The sequence below is a fragment of the Triturus cristatus genome, chromosome 2_1 (genome assembly GCF_964204655.1).
Source record: "Triturus cristatus chromosome 2_1, aTriCri1.1, whole genome shotgun sequence".
Taxonomy (NCBI): Eukaryota; Metazoa; Chordata; class Amphibia; order Caudata; family Salamandridae; genus Triturus; species Triturus cristatus.
The window spans coordinates 286,138,299-286,150,739 of NC_140581.1; the positions used below are offsets into that span (position 1 = coordinate 286,138,299).

A 12,441-nucleotide genomic window follows, 5' to 3' on the forward strand; every position below is an offset into this window, starting at 1 on the left:
CAAAAATTGAAATCTGGAAGTGACGCTACAGTCCAAATGCCTTCCACTACAGAACTGGTATGGTGATGGAAATTCATCATGTGAATTCACCTCCAAATTTAGCATGTTCCTCTTGCAATTGGAAGATTTTCATGTCCTTCAAACTCAAAACGAAGCCTTAGGGGCTAAACTCCTCACTCACAATTATTTCCAGAATTTCTCTGCTAATCTTCACTAGCATCTGTCTAAATGTTTCACTTGATTTTATGATAATTAATATGCAACTTTAAGTGACCTTTTCTACCTACAACATTTCTTCTAGAAAAGCCTCAATTGCTCTTATTGCAATTGAAATAAATTCTAGGAATTATATTTTTATAAACAGAGCTTGTATTAATGTGACTTTAAGAAAGAAATGCCACTACTTGAATCAATATTTGCCAGGAAATTGACTACAGTAAGGATTTCTGGAATTCAGTTAAAATTAAATATAACTGCTAAACCCCCAACAAACCGAATATTTGCTTGTCATCAGAAACATTTACTACTTTGGTGCACTCCTTTGTTAAACCAGACAAGTGTGAACCAGCCTTACCTCTATGCACTTTTCTGTGAAGGCATCTACTGCCATAGTACACTCGGGCCATGGTAAGCAACATAATATGCATTTCTGACCATCCACATGGTCTTGGACGCTGAGACGTACTGCCACTCCTGTTTTGAGAGCATGAGGTCTACCTCATGAGACTTAAGCTCACAGAACTATGAACATTGACTCATTCTCTCCCGTTTGGTCTACTCTAATGCTCTGTACTTGGGCGTAAACAAACGTCAGTTGTCCAAACTCCAATCCCTGCAGAATGTGGCTGCACACACCCTTCTCAACATTCCAAAATTCAGTCACATCTTCGACGCCATCAGAAACTTACACTGGGTCCCAGTTGAGCAGTAAATTAAGTTTAAGGCTCTTTGCCATGTTCATAAAGCCGTGCATGGAGGGGCACCCAACGACTTCCAAAAACTTTTCCAATGGCATGCACCTCGCCGGAAGTTAAGATCGGCCAATAAAGCTCTGCTCTCCGTGCCCAGAGTTAGAAGAACCAGGTGGGAAGGCAGATGCCTCTCCTTTTTGGCATCGGATCTCTGGAACAAACTTCCTTTAAACATCAGGCTACTCTCTTCAAGATCTCAGTTCAGGAGACAGATTAAAACCTGGCTCTTCCCTCACAATCAATGACCAAGACCTTCCTGACTTTCTGTACCTTCTCGCTTTCTCAGCGCCAAAACACCGCGGCATTCATGCACTTTAAAAGATTTTACTTATTTACTTACTATTCCAGAGTAAGTGACTCCACCATAACAGCACTTTGCTTTTTGAAATCTCAGGTATCACGATTGCTGTTACAGAGATTACTGTGCATATGGATGTCTTCAGAATCTATGTGCTATAAAACATTGCACCCAACATTCCTGCTTTTAGTTTTACATGGTAATGGCCTCAAAAGCATACCTGCAGCTACTAGATCGGATGTTACTGATGGAGCATGGAACACATCATGAACACCTACGCCTTGAATGGGTCAATGCAGCAGTTTTGCCAAAACTCTACAAATTAGGGCCCTGTGCAACACAAACCACATGCCCATCAGGAGCAAAGTCCACTGCTTTCATATAGACAAAGACATGTTTAGTAAAACGTATGGTTAGGAGCCCTGTGCTATCTTTCAAATAAACAGAAAATCCTATCAGTATGACATGCTGCAGGTCATAAAGTGTCTTTACTACCTCAGGTGCTGTTTCATACAACTTCACAGTTTGCTGTCACCAAAGGACCTCTAGCTAACAGCATGCATATTAATTCCTTAGGAGGCTTCTCCACTATGACCAGGCAGAGAAAGTAAAGGTCCAGACAGTAATAATATATATATATTAACCCTTTCCCATTTTGATATCTTGAAACAACGAACAAGGCAGTGTAGAATAATAAAGCACTGAACACCCCAAGATATCTGTCTCATGAACTCTTATGTTTCAAGCAGAAAATCTTCTTTTAGATGTTCTGTGCAATTTGTCTCAAGAATAGGAAGGCCATCTGGTTTTATGTTTAAACCTACAATAACTGATAAAACCCCACCGAAAGGAAATTAGCTATCATCGGTGTGAACATATAAACACTGAAAAAACACCTTTGTAACCACAAACTAAGTGCCATTCGTAGAAAGGAAAAGATGAGTGAAAGAGTGATTTTTATTTCTTCTTAAAGGGGCCATTACAATGTAACTTTGTTATACAAGGTAGCATCAAGAAAGACTGGGCTAACATTATTCTCCTTGAGTTTTGTTGTTTAGGGATGTCACTAAAACATTGTCTCTTCTTCCTCCTGCTTTTTTCAGTTTTGTGGTCTTTGGTCTAAAGATGCAGTGTTTAGAAGCATGTTTTAGGTCTTATTTAGTTATTTTATAAACTGTAGAGAATCGGGAAATATCAAAATCATATTTGAAATATTGGTTACATTTGATTTCACCGATCGGTAAAATGGCTCGTTTCATAGGAATCTTTCCTAATATGTACCATCACATTTCCCCACATACAGAGAATGGGTGAAATCCTTTGATACATCAGTCCCCTTTTCTAGTGAGTCAGTATTTATTGTAAGTGAATTGCCAAACACCCCAGTCTTTAAACATTCAATGCAAGATGTAGTGAAAGGTATATGTGAAAAGGATGTTGTCACCAAGCATCTGAGATAGTGGTGAAAACATGACACCATGCGTTTGGTAAACATGGAACGCAGTGTCACTTGGAATGCTGCTGAAAAAAGTTTCTCCCAAGTTCAACAAAGATTGGAGTGATATTGTTTGTATTTGCAGTGATTCAGCTACGTATATGAAAAAGTTGTATGATGGCCTGTCAAAATCGATACCTGAGCTGAAGTGCTTCCCTGTAAGAGATCCTTGTCACTTGCTAGATGGTATGCTGAAAGCATCTATACAATCTTCAGAGTTAATGAAGAATGTATTGACTTTGTCGCCCATTCTGGTGCAGTAAAAATTTATTTGGACATCATATACCCTGTGCATATGCTACCTATAAACATGCACTATCAGTGCAGACAGCAAGCAATAATTTAAATTAAATTAAAATTCCATAAACACCGGAAAAACATTGTTTCTGTTGTTTTTAATGGCGTGAAAATCTGTAAACACTGATAATCAGTGTTTTTCAAGGTATTGAAACAACTGAAAAAACCCCACCAGAATTTACCAAAAATAGAAACTGAAAACAGGAAACCCTAAGAATAGGATAGCAGGAAGGTGGGTTGAATGCTCACCATTAATCTTTCATCTGCTGATATCAAATGAGGTGCACACATATTAATTAGCCATCCACTTCCTTTATGCAGTGTGAGAAAGAGGAGTTTGGGTAGCGGGAAATGAGACAGGCATAGAGTTGTGAGTAATAATGAAACGATAAGTAAAGAGCAGAAACGTAGTCTGGAGCAGGACAGAAGGAAACTAGACCTGGAAATAGTAATGAATGAGGGAAAGAAGAAAATAAAATCAAAATTGATCATAAGCATAAAGAAACTGCAGCCCCATGTCTTTTTCATGGATAAAAAAAAGAGGAAACGCAGGCAACCATTGATATCTATATCTTCTGAAAACATTTCAAACACTGAACATCCCCACCAGAATTCACAACAAATAGAAATTGGAAACAGGAAAGCCTAACTACAATTTAAGACACTGTGCTATGTACACATTTAAAATAATTCAAGTCCATTTTAACTCATCTCTCACTTCTTTTACACCAGAGTTTATGACATTTCAAACTGTATTTTTTTCTTTTTAGCTGAAACCACTATCTAATGTTAAAGAAGGAAACAAGAAGTTTGTGGTTGACACCGAGGTGGATCCAGGCTACTGGACAAAGACGCCACCAAAGTTTACTGCAACCACCCTTGCGCCAGTTACTTCCCTGGTCACGACCTCAACAACCAGCAGCACCACAACAACCAGAAGCACAACCACTAAGCCAGCACGGAGGAACGGGCTCGCTCCCCTACGGTTCTTTGACCTATCCTGTGATGAAACTGTCTGTCCTCCTGACAGCTTCTGTGTCAATGATTATGACCGCGGAGGAGCCCGATGTCACTGCACTCTTGGAAAAGGCGGAGACACTTGTGAAGAAGGTACATTATTTTGGAATGACATAGATGCTTTCTGCTTTTTCGTGTTGAACTTATTTTCACTTGTAGATGTTAACTGTACCTACACCTATATTTCTGTAATGTACTTGCACAATGAATGTTCCCTCACATGTTTAATGCACTTGCTATTGTATATCTGCAACGTTTTCTATGAAATACATTTAATATATTTACACTTCTTCGTGTAGAAAACACTTATTTTTACTGAATGCACTTGTGCGTTTTGAATGTACCGCAGCTTATAGAATGTATGTACGGTCCAGATTCTGCAATATCAAAACCTGTGTTTCGCTAAATCACACGGTTTTTAACCACAAAATGTTTTTTAGTTATGTACTGTAAGTATTTGATTATATCTTTATATGATTTAGCAACCCATACCACACTGTAGTTAGGAAGGTGCATGAAAGTGGCATTGCCTCCTAATGTCTATGTAATATGGCATGCGTCAGTGGTCTGTGACCACAAATCACTGATCAGTTATCAACACCTCAAAGGAGGTGGTAACTGGTTCTCAAAGGGAAGGTGTCCCCTTGAATGGTGAATAGGGTCAGGTGACCACAGTAGGAGTGGGAGGAGGGAGAAATAAGCTGTGGTCCAGTAGACCACATCCGGCTACCTACAGTATTTTCCAAAAACAGTAATTGTGTTTTTTAAAGCACCACTGGTTGCTTTAAGGAACAACGGTTGCTTTAAAAAACAAATTCTTTTTCGGAATGCAAGCACATGAATGGTGGTTTCCTGTTCATTACAGCCACCGTCCTTATATTTGTATCCAATGCTTGTTCTGTGTTTCACGTAGCGACCAGCCAAATTAACATCCATTAGACAGGCTGTTCTGTGACTGCTGGTGACTGGCCATATTGTGATGCGATTTTTGGTACATGGGTCAGATGGCAAAATTTAAAACTGTTTACAAAAAGTAAGCTTGTAGTTTGGACCACATTTTGCAAGCAGACTTTTGAAACACCGGGTCCTGTGTTTGTACAGGTTGATAACAGTTGTTAATTTGAGTAGGCGTAATGCTAAACATTTTCATGAAGATTTTTTGGGACTCATAAAAATCTCAGAGCCTATGCATGGAAAGCCGCAAAAGGTTTAGATTTGTTTTTTTTCTTCACCCAGAAAACATTATTCCAAGTGAGAAAAATCCCTACCAGGGATTAACAAAGCACACAGCTGGGAGGAGGGTGGTGGTGGGTTCTTCACACCCAAGTTTTACATTTACTCAAACCATATTTTCTACCCAAACATAGGTGTACAAACTGTATATAAAACTATTGGGAAGGTTTGTAAATATGCGCAAATGTATGTCCCAGTGAATATTTCTTTCTTCTCTATGGCCACACTGTTGTGTCTGCCTTGAAACATCTGGCTTCTAAACCCTTGCTACTTCTACAAATTCTATAAATAAGGATCTAGCAACTTGCATCTGGAGATAGACTTTTTGTTCACCTACATTCAGCTTAGGTTTGACAAGCGTTTATGAATCAGTCTCCTTGAATTTACTGCTGCTGATATAGGCTGTGGATAGTTGTGCTAGATGAATATTCTAGCAGTTGCACATACTAATGGACATGTTATTGTTTGTGTATGTTTGGCGCCCAATTAAAAAAACTATTGCACAAAAGGGAGAATTTGCTGCTTCATAATTACTCCTCCGTTTGAAGAAAATTTCTGAATTTAAAGTTTTTACTAATGATCATGGAACTACACCATTTATAGTTTTCTTGAAGTGCTAGAACTGATTGGATATAGAAAATCAAACACAAAACGTTGAATAATTCAGTAAGGGAAAAAAAAGTAGAGGCAGCAGCAGTTCGTTCATAGGGGTGCAGGGGCGTTGACTCCCTACTGCTACGAGCCACTACCTCCCAGGCTCTTTTTAACAATTTAAATTACCCCTGTACGTACCTCCATTCATTTTTATTTCCTTAAGGATGCGGCTACAGAGCTCACAGTGGGTGGGACGAGCTGCTGAGGCTGAAACTGAGCTGCACATGTGAGATTGGCTGGTATGACTTGCACAGTTCAGGCTTCTACATTGAAGACTACCGTGGAGCCGCGTGAGCAAAGACACAGCCTCATTGGTTTTCAATGGAGCGTTGTACTTTTATGCCCCAGCCAATCCTAGCACTGCTCTTATGCTGCTTTGTATTATTTAAAGCATAAGAGCAGTGCTTGGATATGCTGGGGAGCTTGGGCTTATTTTTCCCTGGCCAGGAGCAGAGAGAAGGAGTGTCCTGAAATCACCCTGGCAGGTCCTTCTGTAAGCCTCTATAGTAAGATGAAAATACTGCTACGGAAAACGTAAGTAGTAGTTACAGTAACCCGAGTGGCTGAGATTAATTCGAGCATACTGTCCATCACCTTGCTGTTTGTTAAACTGTGGACGCTATGCAGATCCTAAACACCCACTTTCAACTCCTCACAGAAAAATAATGTTTTGAGATAAGATTTGAATCTTAAAGGGCAGCCACCTTTTGTGTGGCCAACCCAGTGATGTAGCCAGTGTGTCATGGGCCCTCGCACAGGAAAGAAAATGGGCCCCCTTGTGCTTTTCGAATTGTAAAATACAGAAATATTCAAGGTTCAATGGGCCTCCCAGGCCTTTGGGCCCTGGTGCCACTGCACCTGATGCAGCAATAGAGGCTACGTCCCTGGGCCAACAGCTCCATTTCATTGGGTCATATTACCGCTTGTTGCTTACGGCGCTTCGTCGTGGCTAAATGTGGCGAGAAGCGATATATCAAGTTTAGGGTTGAGCTGTAGTGCACAGTCCTCCTGTTGTAAGTTAGCTGTTTACAGGGTGTGCTGAGCAAAGAGCCCTACATTTGTGCTTTCACTTATAGAAAGCCCTGCCAAGGTCGAACATTGACAGAAAATATAAAATGCAAACCTCTCAGCACAACATTATTTTTCTACGAGTGGACTTGGAGTAGAAGTTTCTGATTGTGTGTAGGAGTGGCAGGTGTCATTGTGGTTTAAATGAATAGCAATGACAGCTCTGAATGGTGCCTTGTCTATGCCTCGTGGAGCGGACTTGTCTCTTTAGACTATATACAAAGAAATGTGCCTCTACACTTGTATTATCTCTGAACACCAGTATGAAGGGGATACATGAATCGCCCTTTGTGGGCATCCATTTGAAAAAAACACACAGCTGGTCATAGGGCTGCGAGGCTGCCGGCGTACCCCTTCCATATTGTGTCTGCATTTATAGCGCTTTCATCTTGAACTTAATTTGAATTTAATTTGTACCTCTGCATCACTTTCAGTTTCTTTCACCCGGCTCGGGGATCACTCCACTCTGGGTTCTCCCTCTTGGTGCAAATTTATACTGTGATGGAACTTTCCACTCTTCAGACAGGTCTCATCCATCACTTAATCCTTTCGTCATTTCAGAGGCTGAAAGACAGCGCCTGTTGCAGCATACTGGGTTTAGGATTAGAGCATATGTGGTAATGTAAGACAGATCCCCTGATGCCAATACTGTTTTTTCCTTTTGTACATTGGATGACCCTGTGTTGATTTACATTCCGGACAGTGGTGTGGTCACTAGGCTCCAGTCCAGGGCTTTGTGTTTAGAAAAGTCATTGTTTTCACTGTGTCATCAGGATTTGTTGTATTCTTAATTATGACGCATGTTTCGTAAGACAGAGACTGACATATGAACACCTTTTGTCTGCCTATGTCATCATGTCTGACATTATCTACATTCAATCCTGTATGACCTTGGTGACCTGCACATGGCCAGGAGAGCTATGCTTTCACACTGGCTCTAGAGCTGACTTCACCCCCACGCTTGTGTTGGCTTCACTACTGTTTTTCATTGACAAAGGTTATCATGACCTTGACCTCTCCTGCTCTGCTAGCACATTTGGAACATTATATTTGTACAATATCCCAAAGCCGAAGTCACTTTTATTCCACTTAAGCATGTACATCACTATTCTTTGTGACTACAACTCGCACTTTAGGGGTTGCAAACATACACAAATTGCTTCTCAGCTGTCAAGATAGTTGAGGCAAGATGTAGTAAAATATGGGGGAATAGCATTTGTTACCACGCATGCCAAACCATGTGTGGCTTCACAACGCAGTCAATACGACGACTGTGTCATTACCACGAGTTCCATTACAACGCAAGTCATTTCAACAATTTGCTTTAGGGAAGCGCTGGACTTTGGAATAGTTTAAATTACTATTCCAATTCCAGTAGGTGTATCAGTTGGTAAGGTGTTGGACTTAAAATCCTACATCAGTCCAACACCGTATTCCCCAAAGCAAGTCGTTGTAATGACTTGCTATGTAATGGAACTCGTAGTAATGTCGCAGTTGTGGTAATGACTGCGTTGTTAAGACACTACGTTGTATTGTATGCATTTTAATAGATGTTTCCCGATAAGGGGCGTTCTTGAATGGTTTGACATATCTCAAGATCACACATTAAAAATTGGTTTATAAATCTTGCTTTTCATAAAATTCTTTATTGAAATTATCTTTACAATGCGCCATTTGGACCTCTTATTTTTTCCAAAAGTTTCTCCAGAGACTCCCCTTAGCCTTCCATTTCGTCAGTCGGGCTCTTTTTCATTGCTCACTTACTACCTAGAACTCATCCCCAAATTTTACGCCTCGCCACTTTGAGATGTCTCCTGTCGTCACTAAGTAGAGGTAAAAAATGTATGGTTAAGATATGCAAATGTAAAATACAAAAATATATAGGTAAAACGTAGAAATTTATCACTACATAGAGATACATGAACCCTTCAAAACACTGCTATTACTCTCTTCTCAACCATAGCCCTAACTTTATTTCCATTTGTACAATGTTGTATCTGAGAATTGATGGGGTGTTAGCCCCATACAGCTCTTACACTGGCATTTCCTCCACACTTCTGCACCACCATTTTCTGCACATTTTTCATACTTCCATTTCTATTCATAACTCAAACACTACACCAAACCTACCCCAACCATAACCCTTACTCAGTTTGAATAGTTCTACGTCAAACTATCATGGTCATGAATATTGACAGACATGTGTTGTAAAATCTATCATCAGAGACAATATCGACTGGGCAGAGAATGGGCCACATTGAGTAAGCTTAAAAATTCCTTGCATTGGAATGACTTAGACAGCCTGGACCCCAGTAGGTCGGTGGACTGGAATTACCAATTTCACTGTGTGCAGATCCGAGATAGGCTTGATAAGCATATTCCTGCAAAGAAGCTAAAAAAGAGAGAGAAACCCTCAGCCCCCTGGTTTAACGAGGAATTGTGAGCACTCAGGATGGGTTGTAAAGTGGCCAAAAAAGCCCGGAGAAAAGGAGATAGTGATTCAGATAAAAATACTTTTAAGAATCAACTTAATCTGTACAAAAACACTATAGCGAAAACTAAAGCAGAGTATTTTGCTAATACCTTTCTTCTAGCAGCTAATAGCACCAAAGCTATATTCAGCTTAGTAAAGAGTCTGTCTAAACCTGACTGTGCTAATAACAAAATTCCTGTTACTCAAGCTTTATGCGATGAGTTAGCTTCCTATCTGTAGGATAAAATCAACAAGATAGTTAGGGATTTTGATCCACCAACAGCGGTGGAAGAACCTGATTCTCAGTTGTCCTATGCTGCGCAGTGTTCTCTGCCATCACCAGACTCTAAGCCCAGCAACCCTACCATTTTAAAACACTGCCAGCATACTCTGGATTGCTTTCGCATTCCGGACGAGGAAACATTTGATACCTTAGCCAGGGGTGTCTCCGCTGGGTCCCCCCTGGACCCTCTTCCCCACAGTATCTGGAAGGAATACAGGGCCGAGATCTTTCCCTATTTACGACAGATCTGTGGTCTATCCTTGAGTACGGGGGAGGTCCCTAAAAACTGGAAGGAAGCAGTTGTGACCCCTCTTCTAAAAAAAAACACGCTTGACCCCGGGTGTGTGGCCAACTACTGGCCAATTTCTTTATTGCCATATCCTGTAAAAATTCTGGAACGCTTCGTAAGTAAGTCTCTATCCCAGTATCTTGAGGAGTATTCGCTCCTTGATGAGATGCAATTTGGCTTTCGGCCCAAGCACGGTACTGAAACAGCACTTGTTACCATGCTTGATGATATGAGGATGCGGGCGGACAGTGGCCAGTCAGTGATGTTGGATGTTGACACTGTAAACCACGGTATACTATTGGAGAGACTTAAAGACCAGGGTGTGACCGGTCGCGCCCTTGACTGGCTTTGTTCTTATCTAACAGATAGGACACAGACAGTGTGCCTTCAGCCGTTCTCCGCTAACAAGTCTTCCTTACGACAGGGGGTCCCGCAGGGCTCAGGGATTAGTCCTGTGCTCTTTAACATCTATTTGCAGCCTCTCATTCCGCTTATTAGATCTTTTGGCGTGGAGGTGGTGAATTACGCGGATGATACCCAGCTCGTGTTTTCCTTGGAAGGGAATGATTCCATTTCCTTGGAAAGATTTCACGAGTGTATGACTAACACCACGAAGTGGCTTAAGAAGAACTGGTTACAATTTAACAGCTCTAAAACGGAAGCGGTCCTGTGTTCTTCCAGAAGATCTGATCAGCCTGTTTTACCCATCTTTCAGCTGTCTCCTACTGGCGCACCTATTACCCCTTCTAGCACAGTACGCAAGCTGGGGGTGATGGTGGATCAGGATCTCCAACTGAATTCTCAGGTTAACAAAACAGTTGGCACTTGCTTCTCGCTAATCCAAGTGCTGAGAAAGATCCTCCCTTTCTTGCCTAACTCTGCTAGAACGCAGGTTGTGAGATGCGTAATTCTCAGCAGACTTGATTATTGCAACTCTATATCTGGGTGCGCCTAACACCCTTATCGGGAAGCTGTACAGAATACAGGCCATTGTAGCGAAACTCGCTTTAAATAGGCAGCGAGGGACCTCAACCACATTAGCCTTGCGAGATTTGCATTGGCTGCCGATCCACCAGCGAATTCAATTCAAAGCTCCATGCACTGTCTTTAGGGCAGCTCATGGAATGGGCCCTAAGAACCTGCAAAGAAAATTCAGCTGGTATTCTCCAACTAGAAGCCTTCGTTCTGCTTCTTCATTTCTGATGAATGTAGTCAGGTTTAGGCGGTCCAGAACAGGTGGCAGATCCTTCTCTGCCATTGCTTCTCGGGTATGGAACACTCTCCCTTTGGATCCACGTCCGGTCCAAAGTCTTATGGATTTCAGGAAAAAGTTGAAAAAGTTTTTATTCCCTACCTGGAGTAATTTTTCCTTCTGATATTATCTCTCTTTTCCTCCCTTTCTGTGTCACACCTCGGCTGCCCCTATTAACTTCTGGTGGGGACTCCCTTTTTTAAGCGCCAAGATACCCGTCGGTTGATAGAGCGCTATATAAGCACCTCATTACATTACATAAACATTGTGGTCTGAATATTGTTTACAAAAATATTGTCCCCTGAAGGTGCAGATTCTTTGTTATTAATAAAAATGGAGGAATAATTTTGTGTATGATAATTTGAGCACAATATTTTTGTCATACAGTATTCTGATGGTGATTTTCCAGTACCATGCCTGCTAACACTTACTAACACTAATCCTTTATCCAACCTTAACCATAACACATTCACTCATACCATCTCATATTTCAACCCTTACTCTGACCGTAAACCAGGCACTAATGTTAACCTAAACCTAAGCCAAAACCTTACACCATCCCTACGTTTTACGGAAATCCTAAACCTAACCCTTAACCTACTCCTAACCCATACACCTTACCACATATCATCCCTCGAACCAGACATACTCTGACTCTAAATATAACACTTTCCTTACCCCAACCTTAATACATGTTTTTTCTCAAGTATTTTTGATTTGTTTTATCTATTGTGTGATTATCCGCCTTTCAGTGTCAACTCCTTTATTAATCTCCCTACTTAAATCTCTGTTTTGTTTGCCAATTGGAGAATTTCCGCATTCATATGTGCACCGTACAAATGTGAAATTCCATCAATGTGGAATCAAGATTTTACATTGGAATATTATATATTTTATGAACAATAGGCCTATTCACAATGGAATTTTGAAGTTTGTAAAGCAATACACATGTAGTACTGTTTTATGCACTCCTGCTTGTCTTTGTAAATAGGCCCGAAAACATCCAAAATGGGAATGAAATGGGAATATTCATATACAATTAGTACAAATCAAAATTGCTGTAAACTGCTGTGTCCTCCATGCCCTTTTTATTAGGTCTCGACTAGCGTTG

General features: G+C 40.8%; 1 protein-coding gene across 2 annotated transcripts in view; it reads left to right on the top strand.

The window, feature by feature from the left end:
* The window catches only part of EGFLAM (EGF like, fibronectin type III and laminin G domains), a 699,898-nt gene that overhangs the window by 422,950 nt on the left and 264,507 nt on the right, over positions 1 to 12,441 (top strand). For both annotated transcript variants that reach the window (XM_085631113.1, XM_085631115.1), the window contains exon 9: positions 3,832 to 4,171. In XM_085631113.1, coding sequence (XP_085487239.1) covers positions 3,832 to 4,171 — 340 coding nt within the window. The remainder of the gene's footprint in view (positions 1 to 3,831; positions 4,172 to 12,441) is intronic.